Source organism: Aedes albopictus, chromosome 2 (assembly GCF_035046485.1).
Source record: "Aedes albopictus strain Foshan chromosome 2, AalbF5, whole genome shotgun sequence".
NCBI lineage: Eukaryota > Metazoa > Arthropoda > Insecta > Diptera > Culicidae > Aedes > Aedes albopictus.
The window spans coordinates 506,784,553-506,812,232 of NC_085137.1; the positions used below are offsets into that span (position 1 = coordinate 506,784,553).

At 45.7% G+C, this 27,680-nt stretch overlaps 1 protein-coding gene across 4 annotated transcripts; it reads left to right on the forward strand.

The window, feature by feature from the left end:
- Positions 1–558: 558 nt before the first annotated feature.
- LOC109621706 (protein phosphatase inhibitor 2) lies at positions 559–27,680 on the forward strand. Of its 4 annotated transcripts, none has more exons than XM_020075840.3 (4): positions 559–906; positions 1,279–1,444; positions 1,516–1,680; positions 19,571–27,680. In XM_020075840.3, exons 2-4 carry the CDS (start codon positions 1,335–1,337, stop codon positions 19,944–19,946), a joined length of 651 nt encoding a protein of 216 aa, XP_019931399.2. In that variant the 5' UTR covers positions 559–906; positions 1,279–1,334; the 3' UTR covers positions 19,947–27,680. The 4 variants fall into 4 exon arrangements, with proteins under 4 accessions (XP_019931399.2, XP_019931401.2, XP_019931400.2 ...); XM_020075842.3 differs by lacking the exon at positions 559–906 and adding an exon at positions 949–1,171; XM_020075841.3 differs by lacking the exon at positions 559–906 and adding an exon at positions 950–1,211.

The following is a 27,680-nucleotide window of genomic DNA, read 5'->3' on the forward strand; positions in this document are numbered from 1 at the left end:
AACCATCTACACGTACATACATTTCGTACTCTCCAAGATTGGATAATTCCAAACAAATGCAGAAGTTTCTACTCAAAATCTTTGTAGTCCAGCTGTTCCAAATACTTGCTGAACTATAGTTTTCCATCACCATCAGGAGGCTAACAGCCCCGAACACCTGCTTCTGAAACTAAGGAAAATAATAAAAGTCAACACTGTTTGTAATTAATCATCTATGGCCTTAAACAATTAAATTACCGTTCAATATTCACAGAAACTTGCTCTGAAACGGCATGGTTCCTGCACCAACTCATTTTCAACGCCATATTGTTTTTATCTTGCGCACCTGAAATTCACGTAACTTTCGTTTCGCAGAAACTTCCAAGTCAGAAGTTTACTAACACAAACGCATTCAAATGATTTACGTGAAAATTAGGTGGATTGGACCAAACAGGGCGGTGAATACTCCGTGTTTATCGGGTGATAGTTACTAACGTCAGGTAGCTTTTGAGATTTTGTGAATAAGGATGAGCTACGTGATATTTCACGTAAATCGGACGTGAAAATTCTTTAGAGTGTACCAGGCACTTCTATCGCAAAGAAGCTCCCTGCAAGTCAAACAGCAGTTGTTATTAGATTAGTACTTTATCTGCGCTAAATTATCCAGTGGCAAAAGAATAGCACTTTCAGTTCCGGTGAAAGTTTATCGTGCGAGTTGTGTTGTTTGGGAAATCGTTTGGATTCTTCGTCGGAATCGCCAAGTGGCCCGTCCATCGCTTCAGCAGTGGTGAAAATCCCCAGTTTCTCATTGCGAGTCATAACAGAACGACTGATTCTCCAGCGGTTTTGCATCCGGGAAAGTGTTGTTAATCATCAGCAGCTTGTTGGGATTGACGAGTGAAGAGGCATCGGAAGGTTTTTTTTTCGGTAAGGAATTTGTGTAGGGAGGGGAGCAGAAGGGTTCGCAGTTACTGCGGAAATCCGTCTGAGACGACGATGCGGGACGACTATTGTGGATGTGTGCGGAGGATCTCGTGACATTGAGCCGTGTGAGGGGGAAAACTGGGAAAAACAAAGCAAATGTTTTCAACCTCAGTAGCAAACAAAGGCCATTCAAGTGATTCCAAGTGCGTTGGCTTCTGTTTACTTGCCTGATCATGCACAATCGACAATCGCTGTCTCGCAGTGGGTGGTAATTAGTTTTGCCGATATTCCCCCTTCGTCGGCCGGATGTGATTGACTCATCATCGTCGTCTCGGAAATTTGTTTGAATCTAAGGAAATTCTTTACTCATTGCAGTGAACCCGAGTGCGCAGAAATTCGTCAAAATTAGTGCGGAATCGAGAGTACGTAAGATGTCCCTCCAGACGGACTCACCGGATGCGAAAAAGCCCTGCAAGGGTATTTTGAAGTCGTCCAGCAGCTTCGACAAGCACGCCACAACGGCGGCCGCGGCTTCGTCGGTGTAAGTTTTTCCGGATGCAAGCTCTGATGGTAAACTCTGCCATCTAAAGCCACTTTTGATTTTTGTTTCAGCAGTCATCGGAAAAGTGCGAAATTCGATGAGCTGAACGTGCTGCAAACGTACCACCCACCGGACAAGGATTACGGACACATGAAAGTGGACGAACCGAAGACACCGTACAACTATGCGGAACCGGAAGATCTGGATCAGCTGGACGCGGAGCTGCTGGCAGAAAAGTGAGTTCCATAATCTCTTCGTCAATTAGCGTATTTACATTTGAACAATTTATTACTCATCTGAGCATGTCATAAACAGCCAATGATTGTCTTTGAGTGCGACGATGATCAGTATATAACATACAGGCTTGTTTTCGTCTGCTACAGCCCAGCAGCTGACGTAAACTTTTATGGAAATCAGTTTGTAGCTACTTGCATGTCGCATTTGTCGGATTTTGTCATAATAACTCTCGCTCGCTTGATTAGGGGCACACGCTCTCACATGAACACGGCCACTGGGCTGAAATAGGTGTTCTATTCTCTCTGTGTGCTATTGTGGCATTCTTGAAAGGTCAAGTCGGTTTTCGGTTGAACCTTTTCCGTTGTTATCAAGTGAGGAGAATGAGAAGCGGTGGAAGGAGAGCGTTGGAATTTGTTTTATTCCGGTCACAGTTTATGATGGTATGCTTGGTCGTAAATTGGTGTAGTTCTACAATGATACTTTTTTTGGTTATACATGCCAATTATAACATAGTCTTAATCTGGCGAGCACTTGGGAAGTTTAAATTTGTCGTGATCATTTTTGTATGCGAGAAAATGCATCATCCATCAGTATATCGCCTTGTAGAAGCAGAAATCCTCAAGGACCTCAAGAATAAAACTTATCGACGATGGCATCTCTTTTATTATGCCTATGAATGTCCAACGATAGCTCAAAACGCGATAGGAATGGAGTTTATACTTCGGACCGCAAATGAAACATGACCGTCGTGTACAATGTTTCTTTATTAACTAATAAGCTATTTTACGAGACGTGCTACCGATGGGCCGCTCATTGTTATTGTTTACATTTGATGTTTTTGTTTTCGCAAAAAGTAGCATAACATGTGGTGAGCGCCAATCAGATTTTTGCTGGCAGAAATTTTTTGATTTCTAATGTGGCATGTATCAATCCCCCGAGGTGCATGATATCACTAGCAGATAAAAAAAACCTCCCCACGGTCTACGGATATTGAATATAGTGGGCGGATTGACGCATTTTTGCAGATGAATGAACCCCGTTTATTTGATGGGCCTGTGTCACATGTTATGCTAGCGAAAATGTAAATAAATGGGCCCAGCGGTTGGACTTCAAAACTGGAAAACATTCAAGAAACAGCTGATTTGAAACGTCTCATAAAATGCCTTATTCTCTCTTTGATACAGTGGTGCCAAGACAGCCAAACTTCAATCAAATATAATTACACCGAGGTAAATCTCATTTTAAAATTCAAGTGTTTTCCTTTACAGTTTAACATCGAATATTCAAAAGAAAACTAATCGTTCATTCACCCCCCGTTGAGTCAGCAGACTCAACCGAAGGCAGCACTGCGATCTTTGTCACCGACCGTTTAAAATCGCCAGATGTAGTCTTGACGGTGACCAGTCGTATTGCTCCATCTCCTCCTGGATGTGTCGCAATGATACGACCACGACGCCACTGTTGAGGTGGTAGATTCTCATCAAGTAACAGCACTAGAGCACCAACTTTGAAGTGTTTGACGTCCCCAGTGTGCCACTTCTGCCTTGTCTGAAGGTGGTGAAGATACTCGGATGACCATCTTCCCCACAAGTGTTGCATCATCTGCTGAAGGTGCTCGTATCTGCTCAGTCTTCATACTTTCTCGTCGGTGTACGAAGGCTCCGGGAGTGCCACCGCAGACCGGCCAATGAGGAAGTGAGATGGCGTGAGTATCGTAGTATCGTTCGGGTCATCCGAAAGTGGGCACAAGGGACGAGAGTTTAATATTGCCTCCGTTTGTGCCAAAAACGTAGTCATTTCCTCATATGTTAAGCGTGTTTCACCGATGACTCGTTTGAAGTGGAACTTCATGGATTTTACCCCTGCTTCCCACACTCCCCCGAAGTGTGGGCTTCGTGGGGGAATGAAGTGCCAACGTATGCCCTTGGACGAACAAAACTCTGCCAGCTTCCGCCGATGCTGTTCTTCCTCGAAAAGTTCTCGTAGAGCTGCTAACTCGTGGTTCGCTCCAACGAATGACGTCCCATTATCCGAAAACACGTCACTAGGCAATCCACGACGGCTGGCAAAACGATGTAGAGCAGCGATGAAATGTTCAGTTGTCAAGCTTGACACCAACTCCATGTGAATTGCCTTGACTGCCATACAGATGAACACCAGTACGTATGCTTTGTATGTCTTTGGACTTCTCAGGCTTAATCTCAGCTGAAAGGGTCCCGCGTAGTCAACACCTACCTTGGAAAATACAGGCGCCGGATTCACGCGTGGTTCTGGAAGATTTCCCATTAGTTGACTGCCGAGGACAGGACGATGCTTAGCACAAAGTTGGCATGATGCAATGATCTTCTTGATTGCTGTTTTTGCGCGCAGTGGCCAATACCGTTCACGTACGATGGCCAACAAACCGTTGGGGCCAACGTGGGAATGATCTTCGTGGAGTCTTCTGATGAGGATAACTGTCAGGTGGTGCTTCTCTGGCAGGAGCACCTGATGTTTTCCATCGTAAGGGATGGCAGAATATTTGAGGCGACCTCCAACTCGAATCAGTCCATCTTCTGCCACAAACGGCGCAAGGTTGCTGAGATTGTGCCGCTTGACCGGCGTGTGCTGAAGAGTGCGGAGAAGATAGCCAAACACTTCCTCCTGTAGCATACGTATAACCGCATTTTCTGCAACGAACACTTCATCTGCTGTGATTGGTGCGCTCAGCGGTTGAGTGCGTCTTGGAGTTAAGAATCGCCGGACATATACCCAAGCTCGTAGCAGCTTGCGGTAGTGACTCATCCTGTTGAACTGGTCGTTAGGTTTAGCACTGGTAGTCGTCAGAACCTTTGCTTGTTTCAGTTCCGGTATCGCTGACTCGTCCAAAGGTTCAGGAGCGGTTGCCTTCACATACGGTTGCCACAACAATGGTGATCCGGTCCACCAGAGCTTGTTCTGCAGCAAATTCTCCGGATACTCGCCTCTGGATATAACGTCAGCCGGGTTGCATTCCGACCGAACATACTGCCACTGGTGGATATTCGTTGATTCCAAAATAGCTGCGACACGGTTTGCGACAAACACGTTCAATACTGCCGGTGATTTCTTGAGCCAGCATAGGACAATCTGAGAATCACACCATAGCTTCACTTCGTCGAACTGCACATTCATCGCCGATACCACCCTTCCTGTCAGCTCCGCAAGTAGCCGTGCACCACAGAGTTCCAATCTCGGGATTGTTAAAGACTTCAACGGCGCCACTCGTGATTTGCTTGCGACGAGGTCGACGTTGACCGATCCATCTTCGGCGATAGACCTGATATACAGTACCGCTCCGTACGCCCGCATTGAAGCGTCTGAAAAGCCATGCAACTCGACTCTTCTTGATCCAGCTGGTATAACAAGCCGCCGCTTCCTAATCTGGTTGACAGACGGCAGCTGTTCCTGGAAACTTCTCCAACTCTGCAGTAATTCGTTCGGTAGTGCTTCATCCCAGTCCAATCCGATACGCCATACATCTTGCATGAGCAACTTGGCCGAGGTCATGATTGGGCCAAGAAACCCGAGAGGGTCGAACAAACGTCCAATGTCCGACAACACGGTTCGCTTTGTAGTGGAAATCCTGTTTTCCGATCGATTCACGTGAAAGCCGAAATAGTCATCCGTTGGGTTCCAGATGAGCCCCAATGCCTTGATAGTATCGTTTACGCCACCTTCCTCGAAGTTGACTTGTTTCTCGTGTAGATGTTCCGGAATCACGTTCAGTACGTCGGGGCTATTCGAGCAAAATTTGTGGACTCCGAATCCACCCTTCGCTAACAACGCTGACAATTGATGATATACGGTGATGACAGTTTCGACGGACTCTCCTCCGGTCAGGAAGTCATCGATGTAGCTGTCTTTCTCTATTACGTTCGCAGCCAGGGGAAATTCCTGTCCTTCGTCCCTTGTCAGCTGCATGAGTGCCCGAGTAGCGTGATGAGGTGAACTTGCTACCCCATACGTCACCGTTTGAAGCTCGAAAGTTCGTTCTTCTCCGTTGGCGTTCTTCCACAGAATCCTTTGGAAGCGACAGTCTTCTGGATACATTCGAATTTGGCGGTACATCTTGGGGATGTCCGCCGTCAGAACCACCTCGTGTGTACAAAAGCGCAAAATTATCGTCAGCAGATCACTCTGTACGGTAGGACCTACTGAGATAGTATCGTTCAGCGAAACACCTGAAGTAGTTTTTGCTGACGCGTCAAAAACGACACGAGTTTTCGTAGTGGAACTAGTCGCTTTGTAGACCGCGTGATGTGGAATATAGTATCCTTTCTCATCCACACTTTCCACCTCCTTCATGTGTCCTAGTTGTTCATATTCAGCCATGAATTGCTCATACTGCTCGCGCTTGTCCGGGTTCCTATCTAGTGCAACCTTCAGTCGATCGAAGCGTTTCTTGGCAAGTTCGTACGAATCACCAAGCCTATCCTTGAGTTCGTTGAAGGGGAGCCGTACTTGATAACGGCCCTGCTCGTCCCGGTTATGGGTCTGGTTGAAGTGTTCCTCCACGTCAGTTTCCGTTTCAGTAAGCATACCCTCTGATGGAACGGACTCAACTTCCCAAAACTTCGTCAGTGTTCGGTTAAGCTCTTCCTCAAAGCGATTGAATTGGCACACACGAGAGAACTGTTTGGGATTTCGAGTGTGAACTGAACCTGCTACTACCCATCCTAGTTCGGTTTCCACCAGTACCGCAGAGCTATTTCCAAGCTTTACTCGACCGCCTTTGACGAGGTCAAAGAATATTTCGTTTCCGAGTATCAGGTCGATTTCTCCTGGAGTGTGGAACGAAGAGTCGGCTAACGGCAGAGTGGATGGGAGCGACAAAGAGGAAACATCTATTTCAACCGCTGGTATGTTGGACGTGACTCGGGGAACAACCAAAAAATCCAAATCGTATCGTGATTTTGTACCGAAGCGAGAGCGGATCGTAGTAGACACCAGATGTTTCACGTTGGTTTGAATGTCATTCAGACCGTTGATTGGGAGATCGATTCGTTCTAACTTGAGTTTCAGCTGACTGGCCAACCTTTCCGTGATAATGTGGCTGTCTGAACCGGAATCCAGCAAGGCTCGAGATTTAATGGTACTGCCTCCATATCCCGTCACAAAAACTTCCGCTGTAGAAAGCAATACGTGCCGCTTGACTGCCACGGTGTGACCACACAATGTATTTGCGCTCGGTGCATCTGGAACAATGGTTGCTTCAGGCTGGCCGCGGTCCAGGACTGTCTGCTGTTGATTTGTCTTCGGATCTGCAACCTTCGTCGAATTCGTAGCAGTGGAACCATCCGTATTGTTGCTAGGATGTAGTATGGTGTTTACGGCCACAACCCTGAACCTTGCAGACGTGATCCGAAGGACAATCGAGAACACGGTGATTACCCTTCAAGCAATTGTAGCACAAATTTGATTTGGTTACTACAGACTTCCGCTCCGAGGTGGACTGGTTTTGAAACTTAGGACATCGGTAGATAGAATGATCGGATTTGCAACAGGGACAGCTTTCCTTGGTAGTTTGGACGAAAGACTTTGAGGCATTCTGCGAAGTAGGGCGCTGACTGGACGGTTGCCGTTGCTTGGACTGGGACTGAACTGCTCCCTGCTGAGGCCCTTGGTGTTGCGAATGACTGGTCCGCACCAGAACACGTCCCCGTTCCCGGAGGAAATCCATAAACTCGCTAAACACGGGTAAGTCTCCTGCCCCTAACTCCAATTCCCATTGCTCTTGGGTTTCCCTGTCCAACTTCTTGTACAAAACATTGACAAGAAGCAGCTCAGCCAATCTCTCGACCTTGAATCCATGGCTACTGAGCGCTTCCGTATGTTTGGTGCAGATATCAACAAGTTTTGTGATTGACTTACCTCGGTTGTCCTTGGTTACCTTGGGGATGTCGAGGATAGCATCAATATGCGTATCCATAATCAGACGCTTATCTTCGTATGCGTTCTCCAGTATGTTCCAAGCCAGGCTGTAGTCATTACTATTGATGACCTCCTGATCAATTTTGTCTTTTGCATCACCATCCAATGAATTTCGCAGATGCAAAATTTTCATCGCTGGCGTTTCCTGTGGGTACTTACTCATTATGCTTTGGAACAGGCTTTTGAAGCTGTACCAATTCACAGGATCCCCATTGAACCGAGGGAACGGGGCGTGTAGTTGTGGCGCTGGAGCTTGAACATACACCGGCTGCGGGACGGCCGGAACCACCGCGCTAGGCGGTTTTGCTTCTGCTTCTCCGAACTTCGCTATCTTCGTCTGCACAACAACGTACAGTTGGTCGTGCATTCGTTCAAACTTCACATACTCCTGCCGATGCTCCTCGCGATTCTCCTTCGGAATGATCACCGACATTTCGGAGTGTATTTTCTCATATTCATCCGAACACCTACGTAGCGTGTCCAGATGCAGCCGTAGAAGGTGAATGTTGACGTCGTCCTGCTTCACACTTTCGTTGATCCGGAGCTGATCTCGATCAGCAAATTACGCCGATCACTCAACGGCTCCAATTTCTGCTCCATAATTCTTCGTTGCTCTGCAGCTTGCTTCGCGATTTTTTGCTGGGCAATCGTCGGAACATGGTTCCTGTCGTCGTCACCCGTCAAAGCACTCAATATATTTCTTCGTGGTATTGGAACCACCGCTCGCGGTGTCTCAGACTCCGACATTCACTCACACTTTTGTTTACGTTTGCTGCTCACACGGTGAGGCCAGCCCGTCACTATCACTAGTCAATTTTTGCTTCTTCGTGGCTTGGCCACTTTTTCATGCCGCTGGGGCACAAATACACGCACACCGTTGTGCAAGTCACTCGACGCGAAGAGCACCGATCACGAGTCACGCACAGCTGGCATGGCGACACTGCCTTCCCCTAATGCACCTCTCAATTCCATTCACCGCTGGGGCCGAACTACACGCACACAAATGTGCGCCACACTCTCTTGGCGAGGGCTGCTATGCTCACTCTACTAGCCGCTCGGGCATGCACACACTGTAATTGCTGAATGCTTCGCACGGCGAAGGACAGCTTTCACAAACACTCTTTGGAATACGATTCCAAAAATCCCACACTAGACTTTCTCCTCGCCCGACGGCAATCACTAATACATGTGTCACGGACACGTTTTTGTTTCACTGTAGTAGTGAGCCAGCAGCACGTCGTGCCAAGCCCATGAGGTTTCGAAAATTCAACTTCCTTTCGTCAAGATGGCGGCGAACTGTGCCACGGACACTTTCGCCGAGCTTCCGGTACGGTATTGCGCCGGGCGCTACCACACCATCACTTCCACCAAAATGGCGATTTCGCGAACTCGTTCCACGAATGCAAAAACTTTGTGGAGGCGTAACCCATCCACGAAATATCCGACATCAAACGCACAATTTGACGCGGTATCGATCACGACCGAAATTCTCAACACGGCGCGATTAAACTTCCATTCCAGAAAATCCGGTCGAAACGGACCAAAATGAATGTCCAACGATAGCTCAAAACGCGATAGGAATGGAGTTTATACTTCGGACCGCAAATGAAACATGACCGTCGTGTACAATGTTTCTTTATTAACTAATTCTCTCTTTGATACAGTGGTGCCAAAGCCAAACTTCAATCAAATATAATTACACCGAGGTAAATCTCATTTTAAAATTCAAGTGTTTTCCTTTACAGTTTAACATCGAATATTCAAAAGAAAACTAATCGTTCAGCCTATTATGTGCAATAAACTCTAATTTTTCAATAAAGCTTCATTCTATCACTTGGTCTTGCATAAATAATTAACGTAACGCTGTTGTCAATCTCCCAGTATGACTGGACAATCGAGGAGCTAGTAATTAAAGGAAAACACTTTGGTCCTTTTACTATCAATCCATAGGTACCTTGCTAAACCGATAGGTCTCGATTTTGGTGTGGCAAAGAAAGGGTCTTGTGATAAGGAAAATGTGTTAGCATTCCTAATCTTCTATTGCGTGTTCACTGGTGTGAGGACCAGGGTTCCGATGCAAGATCAATGTCGGTATTAAACATGTCAATCAGAATCCTACCTTGCGAATCAATTTAGAATGACTACAAACCCCAATACCTTATAATTTTTGAGTAGTGCAAAAGTAACATGACATGCACTATTAAATATACAAAGAACACGGGATATAGAACAGTAGATCAAAAAATGATCGCAGTGGGTTATGTCCCGATCAGATGAAAAAAGAAGCCTCAACGCCAGGACATCATAGGATATAGGAGACAAGCGCTCAGGTAGGTCAGGAGGAAGAATTCAGACTGAAGATTGAAAAATTAAAGTTGGCATACGACAATATCTAGCTTGAAAATGGCTTTGCCAGCCTTGACAAAATACAGCTATTTAATCTTGTCCGACGTTTCGGTCGCATTTAAGACTTTCCAGCAGCGTATACAATTATCGTAATTAGCAAGTAACCTGCTATGCAGGGGATTTGCGAAGGACGAGGCTTAGTTTCGGGAGCTACATGTCATATGTCCCGAAGTTCTGAAAGTTTCATAAAGCAGCTACACATATAATATCCCGTCGAACCGACCACGGGTCTCGTCGAGGAGCAGCAAGTTCTACAGATTCCATAGCTGGCGGCCAACCTTTTTTCTGTTAGTAAAATTTGCGAGAGAGAATTATTAGTGGTATTTACTTTCGACCAGTACCAGGTACGCGAGGAAAATGTAACCGTTATTGCAACTGGAACAACTTGGTACAAGTGAATGGGACATCTTAACTATCAAAGATTGAAGAAGTCATCAACAATATCGCATGGTATCTAGTTGATGTTGATGGACGAAACAAATCCAGAATGTACTGCGTGTATAAGTATGCTCACAACCCGTTGCCCAATAGTTCAGCAATATCCGAAGGAGTTCTGGACCTGATGTATTCGGATTTGATTGGGCTTGTAGAATTTCCGTCCGTTTTCGGGAGAAAAATAATCAAGTTTTCGATGCTTGAGAACGTATGTCCTTATACCCCAGAGCAAAACGATGTAGCGAAGAGGATGACTAGCACACTCCTGGAGAAAGCTCGTAGTATGCTCAACGATGCATAGTAGTTAAAATAGTTTTTCACAGAAGCATTATCAATGTATGGGAGGAGCATGTGTATCGCTTTTGCCCGTATCATTCATCTGGGCATCTGGGCATTCTATTTCGTGAAGCATTCTGGGGATGCTATTTCGTGAAGGATGCACGGAATCAAGGAGCGATTGAAGTCAACTACATTAGCATTAACATATACTGCCGTAAATCGCATATCTGTCCCATTTGCATAGGAAATCCAGCAAAGATGGGACTGATATGCGATTCACGGCAGTATAACCAGTAGATGGACCGACGAAGGCGTTAGTAAAACATGAGCTTCAAGTGTTTCAAGAATCTATTCATCATTTATCCGAAGGAGAAGGGAAGGTATAAGGAATGGCAAGAATAGTCTACTATCTCTACCAGCGTTTGGAAGCCGAAGTGATAAATGAATCACTCGGCGGTTTTTCTTCCCTTTTGTTAGTTCTGTTTCAATTACCAGGCGTGACTTTGTTCTCTCGTCGAGTTGCATAGTTCACGAAGGAATGCAAAAAAGATACTCCGACATTCGCGTAACTACAGCGCATTTTGCCCTTCAGCTCCAGTGTCGTGCTCGTTTGCTATGCACTACTGTAGTAGCTGTAACAGTCAGCGTGCTTGACATTGGAGCTAAAGGGCCTGCGTTGTAGTTTTGCGCATGTATTCCTATATACAAAAGTTGCGGCGAGGAGCGGGCATCACCAAGTGTAACACTTTCTGATGTTCTTTCATCGTTGTCTGGGAACAACTTTGTCTTGCGTGATTGCCACTCTCTGCAACAACAACTGCATACCTTCGCAAACTGGTGCTGTACGAATCGTATGGTGGTTAAAAAGACTAAATGCTCAACTATTACGTTATCCCGGAGGCAGAAACCAATCCGCTTTGACTACAAACTTGCAGGCACTACTATCGAACGCGCTACTCAGGTGACTAATTTGAGAGTTGTTATGGAATCAAATATTAACAAAAAAAATACTGACATTTACTGCCTAAAGTCCCTGAATTGCTCTCTGCTTTGTCCGATTCTATATTATTGTTCAGTTGTCTGGAATCCATATTACAGCAATACGGGTGAAAGAATCGAACCCATCCAACGACGTTTTCTACGATATGCCTTGCGCAGGTTACCTTGGCGAAACCCTTGCGTCTGCCAAACTACGAAAATCGTTGCCGATTGATTGATCCTCAACTGCTTCGAACTCGCTGAGCACTCCTCGTTGCATTGGAGAAGATCCCGTACGAATCAGAGCACAAAGATTAGGGACTAATCTTTGACTCTTTAGACAAGATAAAGGGTGATACGGTCAAAATTTGGTCACACAATTTGTTTCATAACTTGAGACTGCGTACACCAAAACAGCTGATTTTTGGACCAGTAATGGTACATTATATGTAGCTTATAGCTTATACCATAAAATTTTCATCAAAATCCGTCTAGTATTTGCGGAGATATTGTTGAACCATGGGATCTGCAATTTCAAAACTTTGTGCAAAGAGGATTCACAAATAAGAACACATTTTTACTGTTTTATTTACAGAGCCAGAGATACTTAACCGATTTCAATGAAAAATTTTCTGTATGTGAAGTATGCAGATCAACATGTTGTGTAAAATTTTCATTCAATTTGATCTAGCCGTTACAAAGTCATATTTGCTTAAGTGACACCCGGTCAGTTTTTTTTCATATTCAAACTGCTACAACTTTGAAAGTATTCATACAAAATGGCTCCAAATTTTACTAAGAACATATTTTTATAATAGTATTTGTACGCGGGGAGCTGAACGGGACGAAATAAAACGCGGCGGACTACATTCGAAATAATAATGGACTGTATTTTAACTTATTTTACAGAGGTTGAAAGAAAACGTTTTTTCTGTCGACCTCTGTAAAATAAGTTAAAATACAGTCCATTATTATTTCGAATGTAGTCCGCCGCGTTTTATTTCGTCCCGTTCAGCTCCCCGCGTACATTTTGGACCTTCGTCGCCGGATATTTCACGAAACCGCTATGGAATCGATTCGCAGACGCCGCGATGTGCTTTTCGAGCGCATGAAGTGGGAGCTGAAAAACGCGAGTGTGGTGGAAAAAAGGCAGCCTCCTGCTGGTGAAATTCAGGAGCGCCTGCACAAACTTTCGGACCTTTGTGAACAATTTGATAAAGCGCAAAGTGAAATCGAGGAACAAGTTGATGCGCTCGTGGAAATTAACTCGATTTTCAACCATCGGTTGGAATTCGAGGAAATGTACTATGAAGTGAAAGGACGCTACATCATGCTCCTCGGTGAACATAACCCCCACGGAAGCAGTGAAGGAACTATCGTCGAACCAGCGGATGATCTGAAGGAGGCAATCAGGTTGCTTCTGGATTCGCAGCGAATCCTGATGACATCCCAGGCTGCAGCTTCGAACACGGTGTCGCAGTTGGCTGGCCAAGTCGGTTCCGTTAGCCTTTCCCGTCCGGTTGCTGACGCACAGGCGTCCGGGGGCCAAGTTCCGCTGGAGGTGCGCTTGCCAACGATTGTCCTGCCAATCTTCAAAGGCGACCGGAAACAGTGGCCATCCTTCAAGGACCTCTTCGAAAGCTGCATCCATTCGAAGAATCTGAAAAACTCCGTGAAGCTCCAGTACCTGCTTTCCCACCTGGATGGGGAGGCGAAAAAGATGGTTAGCTCTTACGCTATCACCGACGCCAACTACGTGGAGGTATGGGACCGGCTCAACGAGTTCTACGGGAAGAAGAAGTACACTGTCGCGGCCCTCGTCAAGGAGTTTGTGGACCAGCCGCCAGTTACTGCGCCAACCCTTGTTGGACTCCGCAAGCTTACCTCTACCTCGGATGATGTAGTGCGGCAGCTCAAGGCCCTAGGAGAGGAATACGAAACTCGTGACCCGTGGCTGATCCATTTGCTCCTCGAGAAACTCGACCGAGAAACCCGATCGCTGTGGGCCCAAATGCTGGTCGATGAGGACAATCCCAGCTTTCAAGATTTCATCACGTTCCTTGAGCGACGATGCGATGCCTTGGAAACCTGCGCGTCCTTTTCCAAGAAGGGGACCGATGCCACAGCGAAGAAGGAGCAGGAGCGGAAAGTGGATCCAAATCCGAAGGCAAGTAAACAAATCCAAAGCTTCCATGCAAACACCCAGCAAGCTTGCCCGCAGTGCAGCGAGGCTCACACGATATACCAGTGTGCCAGCTTCAAGAGGATCCCGGTGACCAGTCGACGGGACCTCGTTCAGCGAGCCAAGCTCTGCTTCAATTGCCTGAAAGCGACCCACGGCGTGAAGAACTGCACATCCCCACTAGTGTGCAAACAGTGCAAACAAAAACATCACTCGCTGCTTTGCGCAAGTGACAGCTCTGCCTCCGACTCAGGCCAGCCCCGGGAAGAAGCAGCTGCGAAGAAGCAAGAAGCAGGAGAACCAAAGCAAGCGGATTCGGTGGCATCGTATGTCGCGGATCTCAAGACCAGCTGTTCAGTGAACTTCTTAAGTTTGCTGCCTACGGCTGTCGTCAAGGTGTTGGGGAAGAACAACGTCTTCCACGAAGTACGGGCAATGGTCGATTCCGCCTGTATGAACTCGCTCATCAGCAAGCAAGCCTTCGAACGTCTTGGCCTGGAAAGGCGCAACGCCAACATTCTCGTAAGCGGTATCACCGACGGGAAACCCAGCAAGACAACAGGAGCGGTCACACTGCAAATCTCATCGCGATTCGACGATCGTATCGTCATCGTGGTGGATGCGCTAATCCTGAATCACCTGGTCCCGGACCAACCGAGTCACCAGTTTGACGTCGACGTTGGTGCCCTGGCCGAGGCGCCTCTCGCAGATCCAACCTACAACGAATGTGGTAAGATCGACCTTTTGTTGGGAATAGAAGCTTTCTTTTCCATTCTAGAACCGGGCAAGCTCTACGACGGTCGAGGCGTACCAGTTGCGCAGAATTCCGTCTTCGGCTACCTGGTTGGTGGCCACTTCAACACAGCACGTGCCACCGATGGTCGTCCGATACTGGGACTCGCGACGACGACGACGAATCTGGATCAAACGCTCCGGAAATTCTGGGAAGTGGAGGAGGTGCCTAAATCCAAGCAGCTTACCCCGGACGAGCTGCGCGCTGTCGAGCACTTCCACTCCACCCTTTCTCGGACTGAAACAGGGCGATACGTGGTTCGCCTACCCTTCGACCGTACCAAGCCAGAACTGGGCGAATCGGCTACCGCTGCCATCCGGCGGTTCAAGGCAATGGAAAGGAAGTTCAGCATCGATCCAGAACTACAACAGCACTATCGACAGTTCATGACTGAGTATGAGGCTCTCGGTCACATGGAGAAAATTCCGCCAAGCGAGGTGGAAGTCGCACCGGAGAAGTCGTTCTATCTTCCGCATCACGGCGTGTGGAAGGTGGACAGCGCAACGACGAAGCTTCGCGTCGTTTTCGACGCCTCGAGCAAGAGTGCTTCCGGGGTGTCGTTGAATGATCGCCTGCTAGTGGGACCGAACGTGAACGAATCTCTCTTCAACGTGTTCACCCGCTGGCGCACCTACAGGATTGCTTTCTGCGCCGACGTCGAAAAGATGTATCGGCAAGTTCTTGTCGCCAAAGAAGATGCCGATTTCCAGCGAGTAGTGTGGCGCGATTCTCCCGACCAACTTTTGGACCATTACCGCTTGCTGACCGTTACGTACGGTACCGCGAGCGCGGCGTATCAAGCTATGGCGGCCTTGCAACAGGCTGCTGAAGACAACAAGGACGCACATCCGCTGGCATCCGAGCGGATTCCGAAAAATTTCTACGTGGATGATCTGCTCTCGGGGGCGGATACCATCGAAGAAGCTAAATCCCTATGCAACGACATCGTTCAAGTTCTGGATAGCGGTGGCTTTGCTCTTCGCAAGTGGAGCTGCAACGAACCGCAACTATTGGAAAGCGATGCGGTACAAGATGAACCGGTCCAGATGAAGCTGCCACAGGAAGATGATTCCGTCAAGGCGTTGGGGATCAGATGGTCACCTCAAGATGACACGTTCAGCTTCAAACTTACGTTCGACATCGACAGCACAAACACCAAACGTCAGCTGCTGTCCGATTCTTCAAAGTTCTTCGATCCATTCGGCTGGATCGCGCCGGTGATCATCCGAATGAAAATACTGTTCCAACACCTGTGGCTCTACGACCTGGGCTGGAACGATCCACTTCCAGCATTCATCCTGGAGGAGTGGATTACCTTGAAGGAGACCCTGCACCACATCGAAAGAATTCGAATCAGAAGATGGATTCCGCACGCTGGAGGGAAGCTCCAACTACATGGTTTTGCCGACGCTTCTGAAGCCGCGTACGCAGCCGTCGTGTACGCACGCACCGTTAACCAGGATGGAAGGGTTGAAACGAATCTCGTGGTGGCCAAAACCAGGGTGGCTCCCATTCTGCAGGTTTCGCTGCCTCGTCTGGAACTCATGGCGGCGGAGCTACTCGTCGATCTGATGGTCAAGGTACAGGAATCATTCTCGCATCTGGATGTCGAACTATTTGCGTGGAGCGATTCTGAAATTGTTCTTCACTGGCTCACCTCGCTACCAAGAAAGTGGAAAACTTTTGTGGCCAACCGCACCTCCAAGATTTTGCAGCATCTTCCCAGGAACCACTGGCGTCACGTGTCATCAAAGGACAATCCGGCCGACTGCGCCTCGCGCGGTGTCACGCCCTTGGAACTACTGATACATCCGCTGTGGTGGAGGGGCCCCGGTTGGCTCGCACAACCAGAAGACGAATGGCCTACTCAATCGGTTCGTTCAGTCATGGACGACGAGCTTCTTGAACAGCGAACGTCGGTGACCTGCTTGCACGCTAGTGCTACGGTGTGTCCCAGCGGTGGCCACGAAACACTGACGTACCTCCTCAACCGATACTCAAATTTGTCCCATATTCGGCACGTTTTGTGCTGGATTAATCGCCTTCGACACAATGCTTTGGCCCGTAAACGTGGTGTGGCCCGACTTGAAGGACCGCTCACACCGAAGGAAATCAACGATTCCTGTTTGCAGCTGGCACGAGCAGCGCAGGGCGACTGCTTCCAAAGGGAAATCGATTGTCTGGTCAAGAACGCTCCTCTTCCAGGCAACAGCAAGCTGAAGAACCTCTTTCCTTTCGTCGACGCTGATGGCACTCTACGGGTTGGTGGTCGCCTCCAGAACTCAAGCCAACCATACGACGTTCGCCATCCAATCATCATACCGAAGGATCACCAATACACCAAGTTGCTTCTGTCAGAAGTACATCTCCGTAACCTACACGCAGGGCCAACTCTGATGATCGCGACACTCAACCAGAGATATTGGATCGTCGGCTGCCAGACGGTGGTGCGTGGCTCTGTGGCGAGCTGCATGCGATGCTGTCGGTTGAAAGGGAAAACAGCCACTCAACTAATGGGAAGCCTGCCATCAGTCCGCACAACTCCAGCTCGTCCTTTTGTGCACTGCGGCGTGGACTACGCGGGCCCAATCCTTCTGCGCTCATCAACCTTGCGGTCGGCGAAGACAATAAAGGGCTACGTTGCTGTCTTTGTTTGCCTTGCAACAAAGGCAGTACATCTTGAGGCAGTGTCTGATCTGTCCACGAATGCTTTCTTGGCGGCCCTAAAGCGCTTCTGTGGTCGTCGTGGTCTCTGCAGCGAAATTTGGTCTGACCACGGCACGAACTTTGTGGGTGCCGACCGAAGTATCCGCGAACATCTGCAATCGCCGGAGTTCAACCAAGCTGTTAGCCGCTACCTAGCGGACCTGAAAGTGAAGTGGACGTTCATCACTCCATCCGCTCCCCATATGGGAGGAATTTGGGAGGCGGCCGTAAAAAGTTTCAAGAAACATCTCCGGGCCGTCCTTGGGCATGCGACGCTGACGTACGAGGAGCTTTCAACCGTCTTGACGCAAATCGAGGCGTGCTTGAATTCGCGTCCCTTGTGCCAGCTCTCCACATCGCCCGACTCCTTCGAAGCCCTCACGCCGGGGCATTTCATCATCAACCAACCACTGAACCTGTTGCCCGAGCCTGACATCCGTCACCTCCAGGAAGGCCGTCTGGACAGATGGCAACGTGTTCAACGCCACGTGGACGACATTTGGGCACGATGGAGGAACGAATATGTCGCCACGCTTCAGCCTCGTAACAAATGGCAGTCCGTTCAACAGAACTTAGATTCGGGGCAGTTGGTCCTGATCAAGAACGACAACACGTCACCAGCGGCATGGGAACTCGCAAGAATCGTCGCAACCCATCCGGATCAATACGGTGTAGTCCGCACCGTAACCGTTCGTCGTGGGCAGAACGAATACCAACGAGCGGTGCACAAGTTGGTTCCGCTTCCACTGGATTGAGGCATCCGCCTCAAGGGCCGGGTGGATGTTCGCGTGCAGTTCAACCCTGCGCGCTTTTGGGTAACGCCTGCACACCCCTAGCACCCGGACGTCGCCGCCGTTGGCGCGCGCCGCCAGCGTCGGCCAACTTCCTACAACGAGAGAGAAACCAATGAACAAGACAGAACAAGTACAGTCGTCAGACCGAACGGTCGAACATTTTTCTTCCAATCAGTAACCTTTGTAAAGTTAATTAAATACAGTCCATTATTAGTTCAAATGTAGTCCGCCGCGTTTTATTCCGTCCCGCTCAGCTCCCCGCGTACAGTATTATACTGTAAAATTTTGATAAAAATCGGAGCAGTATTAGTAGTTCTATAATCAAAATTGTTCTTTACTAACCTTAAATTTACCAAAAATTTACTATGGAGCGCCTTTGTACAAAATTTTAAAAAGGTAGGTCAATGGTTTTAACTATATATCAACCAATACTTAATCGTTTTTGATGAAAATTTTATGGTATAAGCTACATATAATGTAGCATTACTGGTCCAAACATCAGCTGTTTTGGTGTACACAGCCAAAGTTATAAAAAAAATATGTGACCAAATTTTGATCGTATCACCCTTTAGACGCTGTCCTCCGGTTGAGAGAGCTGCCCTGATCACCTTCTTGCGAGTCCTGAGGGATGGGAAACTGTCCCATGTTTGCTAGGTTTCCTATTCACTTGGGACTGTTGTGCGAATGGAGGTAGTACAGGGGATAGTCAAAATAATTGGGACAGGTAAAATTTTCACTTTTCAAAAAATGTTCAACAACATAGCTGTAACTTTTCGAAAAGGACATAAAATATTCTCAAAATTTTACTGTTGTGCGTATCATTGGTCAACATTTAGAAAAGATCGGGCTATTCTACACGAAGTTAGAGAAATTGACTAATATAATGAACTTTTAAGAATAATTGACTTAATTTGAAATTATTTGAAATAATAATTGTTATAATTGTTATAATTGTCTTTCGTTTTAAGAATTTTAAGTTAAGCCAAAAGTTTTTAATAGCTCATGTTGGAATGTTTAAAACTTACTGCCTGATTACTTCAGGCAGGAAAATGTCAAGATCAAAATTTGATTTGGTAGATCCTACACCGCAACGAACAATTATATGTAAGTAAAGCGATACACCCATGTTTCGGGTATCGAGACTGTTACCCTCTACATGATCAATTATTCTATCGTAAATTCAGGATTTATAATCGTTTCATTTTAATAGTTAATCATTTTTATTTTACCGAAAAGGTACGGTTATTTCCCAACGCTCGGTTGGAATGATAAGCCTCGCAACCACCGAGCTCGATTCCAAACCAATGCGCATTTCTCATCCGACCAAGAGCGGTTTTCTCAAGCATGTGTTAATTTGATTACAGACTGCGGGTGGCTGCTAATTCGAAAAGTGATTCCATCTCTGGCGAGGAGTCTTCCGACGAGGAGGAAGAAGACCTAACCGACGAGCAGAAGCAGCACAAGCTGGAATTCGAACGACGTCGAAAGGCCCATTACAATGAGTTCGAGGCGATCAAGCTGGCTCGGAAGCTGATCGAGGAAGAAGACGAAGACGACGGCGATAACGATGCTTCCAAGTCGTTGGAGAACAGTAGGACAAGTGACGACTCGCCAGATAAGCAGCAGATGGAGGTGGAAGAGCAGGACGAGATCGATCGGAAGAATGGCGATGGGGACGAGGCTGAGGAGAGCAGTCAACAACCGGCAGGTACCACTTCTATTGAAGCCGATGAGGTTTAGAGTTGAATCTTGGTCGTCACCTTCTCGACCATTATCCGGTAGGATTCGATCCGATGCGAAATCAGAGTTTTCCATTCTTGCTCTGAGATGTTTTAGCGTTTCTTTTTTAGCGCATCGAATGAAATTATATATATATTTATATGTATACTTTACATGGGTGAAATTAGTTTCATAAACTTGAGCGCTCTTTTTTGAAAGTCAACCATAACTAAAAGGCGAAATCATATTTTAGTCATCGCTTTATTTATTGTATGTTTTCATTTTGTTTTATTTTCGCACGAATTTGAGACGTTGAATTTGATGAAAATTTTACTGCCTTTATTTCAAAACTTTTACCGCAAGAAATTTTTATCCGATTTGAAGTCCCTTCGAATCTATTCGAGTGATAATAAAACAAGCCCTTATAGAAAGTTTGAGTTTACTCACGCTAACTTTTCTTTCTCTCTTTTCATTTTCCTTGCTTTGGTTTCGCTTTATCGCCTTCATCTTCCTCTTCCCAAAAAAAAAACCGTAAGTAACCCTCGTCGCCTTGGTCGGGCAGGACCTTGAAACGGCCCGGACCGGCGAGGGTTCATCACCGATCCGAGTTACTCGTCGATCGGTCATTTCGTACATTGTCATCATTTCCGCTGTGCTAACCATTGTTTCGACGATCCTTGTACTGTCGCTCATTGAACTGGTTTGAGTTCACTTTCTCTGTCATTCAGATTTTCGGGGTAACACTAACCTTCATCCATTCACCCGCAGCTGATATAAACACATACATACACACTAGAGTGGGTCAACGTTGTATGGAGAATCTTTAAATTTGATCGTATCAACACGGAACAAAGCTTTTTCAATCTATATTAGTGTCCAAAGCAACTGTGCAAAATTTGGGAGCGATTGGTTGCGTCCCCGTATTCCGCTTTGCGATTGAAATTTGTATGGAAGTTAGTATGGGAAAACGTACTTTTTTGCATTTTACTCATAAGTTGAATTCTTTTGTCCAATACCATGTAACTAATGACGTTAAAGTATAGCCTAGGATAAACCGAAAAACTTTGCCGAATATCACAAAGTGATCCGACGCTTGTGAAAAAAGTTATTCGCGTGGTAACTTAGGCCAAAAATTGAGATTTTATTATTGATGTTATTCCTTTACATGTTAAATGTTAAGCGCCACCGGGCAATCTGTACGTTATATCTTTTTTCACAAGTGTCGGATCACTTTGCGGTCTTCGGCAAAGTTTTTCGGCATATCCTAGGCTATACTTTACCGTCATTGGTTAGATTGTTTTAGACGAAAAATTTTAACTTATGAGAAAAATGCAAAAAAGCACGTTTTCCCATATTAAATTCCATACAAATTTCAATCGCAATGCGGAATACGGGGAAGCAACCAATCGCTCCCAAATTTTGCACAGTTACTTTGGACGCTAAAATGAAACGAAAAAGCTTTGTTCCAAAAAATCGACTTTGTTGACCCAGTCTAATACACACTTACACGTGTAACATGGTGCAACACTAGCGATCAGCTCTTATATTCACTTTTTTAGTTTGTTGAAGTACTGTAAACTTCGAAAATACGTTTCATTTGCTTCAAAGTTTTTATGCTCATGCAGTTTCATGTGACTGTGGACATTCATTTGTGAAATCAGATGATATTGGACATTGTACAAAGCCCATGGTTGTTCAGGATGTCAACATCAATAAGACATCGACTCATTGAACCATTATGAAGAAAACTTGTATGGCACTTTTCACATCAAAACATAGGTATCATCGTATATGGACTATAACATTGTGACAGCAGCCGATTTATGTTAAACAAACAAGGCACCGGAAGCGCTACCTGTTCATTACATAGCGACCGTTATTCTGAATGCTTCAAAAATACGTAAACCCAAACTATCCTGCATTTGAATAGCGCTAATTCAAGGTTTCCGCCAGTTTCCTTACTAGTACTGTCAAGTCGACATCGACCTGAACTTCAAACGGCATATAGTGTCTCAATGTTTGCTTTTATCTTTCTTTCACCTTTCAACTCAGGAAAGATAAGACCTCGAAAAAGTGATGCAAAGAGTTGATTATTACTGTTGTTGTACCATGATAATAAGAGTGAGAATTAGCGCCTAAAATGCGAAACAAAACACTGATCTTGAGTTTTATTCACGAACGTCCTAGGTTTTGTAAGTTTCTTTTATGCGTTTAAGTTTCAATTTTTTGTAGAACTTAGTTTAGATATTACTGTCGAACCGACCGGATTGAAATCAAAATTGGATTGAACCACCTTCGCGAGAGAATAACATACATTTAAACAAGAGAGGAATAAAAAGAGAATCTTGTTCATAACAGAATAACCTAATACGCTTGGATAACAGTCAATATATTTTTTGTACTACTAAATGTGTCCTATCATCCCTTGAAACCTCCCGAACAAAAGTCTATTTACGTATACATTCGTCCATATTTGTTGTACGAACAATTAGTGCGCTGTGTCTGTTGTGTGCGTAGATGTTGGCGTAGTTGATTTTATTGATTTTTCAGTCTTCTATAATCAGATTTCAGAGCAGATTTTTTTTTGGATTTCAACACATTGCTCACGTCGGCAGCAGTTCATAAGGGAAAGCAATTAGACCAATGTTTGAAGATTGAGATAACGTGTAGTTCCTTCTGAGGTAGAGAGAAATCATACGGTCAGTAGATTCATAAATTTAGGGTTTAGTCGGCTGTTCGAGTCCGTATGAAGTTGATCATCAATATTAACTTCTTTTCTCGATCAGCCTAGATAGCTGTGTAGTGTCGGTAGCGATTGTCTCAATTGGCTAAGAATAACACTACGGACCGCCTGTTCCGGTGGTAAGAATCCACCAACAGGTGACCCCTAATTCATGGTGTGATGCGGCTTTATGCTTACCGTGCCTAGGAATGAATGGCTAGGGGGGTCTAATAAAAACCTAACCGCTAACGGAGCCTGTGGAGTACCAGGGCGCCCTCCACAGTATGTAGCCCTTACTGCGCTAACCGGAGCAATGGTGCAGTGGACCTTGTGCTTCTCCGAGACAATCAGCTGCCCTTCTTTAGTCTCACTTGAGGCTAAATAAGGGCGGGATTATGAAGATGTTGTTAATTAGTTTAAATTTTCACCTATATGGTTTCGCATTATGCGATTTACACAGTGTATTCTGTGTATCCTCGCCTTTGGCGTTTTCCAATCGATACCGATTTGGTTTTATTGTTGCTGTTCTTTGTTGTGCTGCTGTTGCGAAGAGTTTAATCTTACCTAGTTTGGGTAGTGGCTACGGTTAGGATAGCTCAGATCAATCTTCAGCATAAAAGAACAGCAACGATCAATCTTTGCAGACTTATGCAAAATGGTACAGCCCAAGTGGCCTTGGTACAAGAACCTTACTTTCGTAAGGGAAATTTCTATCTAGGAAACCTTGTGAACCCGGTGTTTGCCACTTTCAGTAAACATGAAATGGCAAACTCGCGTGTCATGCCTCGAGCCTGTGTGCTTGTCAACAACGCAATAGTTGCTACACTCATCTCTGAACTAACCACCAGAGATGTATGTGCTATCACAATTGATGTATCTGTTGGAAACCTCAACAGGAAATACGTCTATTGTTCTGTGTATTTACCACATGATGAACCATCCCCTACGGATGCTTTCAAACAAGTCATCGCATACTGCACTTCAAAAGGCCTTCCGCTAATTGTTGGCAGTGATGCTAATGCTCACCATATCATCTGGGGCAGCTCAGACATTAACTTGAGAGGCTCCAGTTTGATGGAGTACTTAAGTAGTACAGATCTTGCATTACTTAACATAGGCAACCGCCCAACCTTCATGGTATCTGCTAGAGAGGAAGTGTTAGATATAACGCTTTGCTCTAGCAGAATTAGTCACGAGCTGACCAATTGGCATGTGTCAGATGAAGAATCTTTATCTGACCATCGCTATATCTTTTTTGAACATTTAAATGTTACTTCGCAAACATTGCGTTTCAGGAATCCTCGGTCAACAAACTGGGATCTTTATACTGATTTGGTTGCAGCCAAATTTCATGGATATTCACCATCCATTGACACTCCAAGTGATTTAGATGATGCCGTTGATACTACAACGACCTTCATCATGGAAGCTTTTGAAGAAGCATGCCCTCTACGGTCTGTGAAGATCACAAGAGGAACCCCTTGGTGGAACTCTGATCTGGCGAAACTCAGGAAACAATGTAGAAAGAGTTGGAACAGACGACGTTCGGCTGGTTCGGAGGCTTTCAGGTCGGCTCGCAAGGCCTACAGGAAAGCTCTCCGGTCTGCTGAACGATCCGGCTGGAAAAACCTTTGTACAAATGTTTCCAGCTTGAGTGAAGTCAGTCGGTTAAACAAAATCCTTGCGAAATCTAAGGATTTCCGGGTGAACGAACTTCGTTTGCCAAATGGCGATCTGACTTCCTCTGATGAGGAAGTTCTGGAATGCTTATTCAGCACACACTTCCCTGGATGTGTGGATATTACATCTTCGGATGACCCTGATGTCTTTTCTTGTAGTTATGATTCTTTAGCTTCGGCTCGGAGTATTGTAACTATAGAATCGATTGAGTGGGCTCTTAATAGCTTTGCTCCTTTCAAATCTCCTGGGGCAGATGGGATTTATCCTATTTTGCTTCAGAAGGGATTTGATTATTTCAAACATGTTTTGAAAAAACTACTTGTTTGCAGTTTTGCTACAGGGTATATTCCCAAATCCTGGAGGGATATTACTGTAAAGTTTATTCCGAAAGTGGGTCGTGCGTCGTATGAAGAAGCAAAGAGTTTCAGACCTATCAGTTTGACCTCTTTTCTTCTGAAATGCTTAGAACGCATTGTGGATCATCATATCCGTGATGTTCATCTGGCCAACGTGCCTCTTCATGTGAACCAACATGCCTACCAATCTGGTAAGTCCACTGTGACTCTTTTACACAAGGTTGTTTACGATATCGAGAAAGCATTCGCTCAAAAGCAATCTTGTTTGGGTGTTTTCTTAGATATCGAGGGTGCCTTTGACAACGTGCCTTTCGATGCCATATTGGAAGCCGCACGGAGTCATGGTATATCTCCAATGATTTCCAATTGGATTCACCAAATGCTCAAAAACCGATATCTCTTCTCGACATTGCGTCTAGCAGGGATTAGGAAATTGAGTGTTTGTGGATGCCCCCAAGGGGGAGTCTTATCACCGCTTTTGTGGAATCTCGTAGCAGATACGCTATTGAGGCAACTCAATAATAGCGGTTTTCCTACTTATGGTTTTGCCGACGACTACCTAACATTGTTAGTTGGTATGTGCATCAGCACCCTTTTCGACCTGATGCAAAACGCCCTTCAGGTAGTTGAGGGTTGGTGTCGCCAATATGGCCTTTCGGTTAATCCGAGTAAAACATCTATTGTTCTTTTCACGGAAAGGCGAAACCGTAATGGCGTTCGACCTTTGCGTCTCTTTGATTCTGAAATCGATGTGACTGAACAGGTAAAGTACGTTGGAGTCATTCTTGATTCCAAGCTTTCCTGGACACCTCACATTGAGTTCAGAATCAAGAAAGCTTGTATGACCTTCGGGCAATGCCGGCGTACTTTTGGTACAACTTGGGGTCTAAAACCCAAGTATATCAAATGGATTTACACAACTGTGGTTCGGCCAATATTGGCTTATGGATGTCTTGTGTGGTGGCAAAAGGGTGAAGTGAGAACGGTCCAATCAAAATTAGGCCATCTCCAAAGGATGTGCTTAATGGCGATGTCTGGAGCGTTCTCTTCAACTCCTACGGCAGCGCTAGAAGTTCTCTTTGACGTTGCCCCACTACACATTCATCTCAAACAAGAAGCCCTTTCTTGCACTTACCGGTTACGGGTACTCGGTCTACTAGAGGAAACTCCTGTGAACCGCAGTTCAACACACACCTCGTTGTTTCCACTTTTGGTGAATTGGGACAAAATTGTCCTTGCTCCAAGTGATCTTACAATTGCTTGTAATTTTCCATATAGGACATTTTCCACGAAACTCCCTTCCCGGGAAGAGTGGACATCTGGTTATCTGGAAAGAAGTATTTCAGACGGTATCGTATGTTACACTGATGGCTCCCTTCTCGAAGGTCGAGCAGGTGCTGGTGTTTATTCTCGTGAGCTAAGGCTGTATCAGTCTTATTCACTTGGTAGACACTGTACCGTTTTTCAGGCCGAAATCTTTGCTCTTATGTGCGGAGTGCAATCAGCACTTCAGCAGCACGTAATGGGCAAAGTAATATACTTCTGTTCAGATAGCCAGGCTGCTATTAAAGCACTTGCTTCGGCCAACTCCAGGTCGAAGATAGTTATCGCTTGTCGAACTCAAATCGAGAAGCTGAATTCAGCAAACGCTGTTCACCTTCTATGGGTACCTGGTCATTCTTCCATCGCTGGAAATGAATTGGCTGATGAGTTAGCTCGCTCTGGAGCATCACATGACTTCATTGGCCCTGAGCCAGCTATTCCGATATCGAAGTGTTGGATTAAGCTTCAGATTCACACCTGGGCTGTCACTCAACACAGACAATATTGGAATAGTTTGGAGTCATGTCGTCAAACCAAATTGTATAGTGCTGAGCCATCTCTACGGGTGGCGAAGTATCTAACTAATCTGTCTAAGCAGAATTGCAGCATGCTGGTCAAAGCATTAACTGGCCACTGCCGACTCAGCTATCACATGGCGAATATTCAGCAAGCTGATTCATTTGCCTGTGATAGCTGTGAATCCGATTATGGAACTTCGTATCATTTGATATGTAACTGTCCATTTTTCGCGCAACTGCGTTTCCGAGTATTCGGTAAACACTTATTAAGTGAAACTGACTTCAGAAACCTGAATCTTCAGGATATTCTGTTGTTCTTAACCCGCTGTGGTAAAGAGCTATAGGCTCTCTTTCGCTTTATGCGTTATTACAGTGCCCTTTTCAGGGCGCTGTTTGAACCCATTGTGGTACGCTTGTGCGTTAGTACCCTCTTCCAGGGTATTTTTCCTATTTCCCTACCTGTCCCTATCCCCATCCAAATCCTTTTTCCTTCCTTTTCCCTCAGGTAGATGATGAAATAGGCTGTTATTTTGGCGATGGCACAAATGTCCCAAATGGAGGATAACGTGCCTCTGGAGCCGGCCTTCTGATAATACCTTCGCGAGAGAATAACATACATTTAAACAAGAGAGGAATAAAAAGAGAATCTTGTTCATAACAGAATAACCTAATACGCTTGGATAACAGTCAATATATTTTTTGTACTACTAAATGTGTCCTATCATCCCTTGAAACCTCCCGAACAAAAGTCTATTTACGTATACATTCGTCCATATTTGTTGTATGAACAATTAGTGCGCTGTGTCTGTTGTGTGCGTAGATGTTGGCGTAGTTGATTTTATTGATTTTTCAGTCTTCTATAATCAGATTTCAGAGCAGATTTTTTTTTGGATTTCAACACATTGCTCACGTCGGCAGCAGTTCATAAGGGAAAGCAATTAGACCAATGTTTGAAGATTGAGATAACGTGTAGTTCCTTCTGAGGTAGAGAGAAATCATACGGTCAGTAGATTCATAAATTTACAGTTGTAGCAGGTTCGAGCTGAGAGAGAGTGATAAGAATGGGCCCGTATGCATCAATTCGGAATTGTTCGGTTTAGTTTGTAGGAAGTCCTATTAGGTTTATTACTAAAACCAATAAATTTTCTCCAACTCA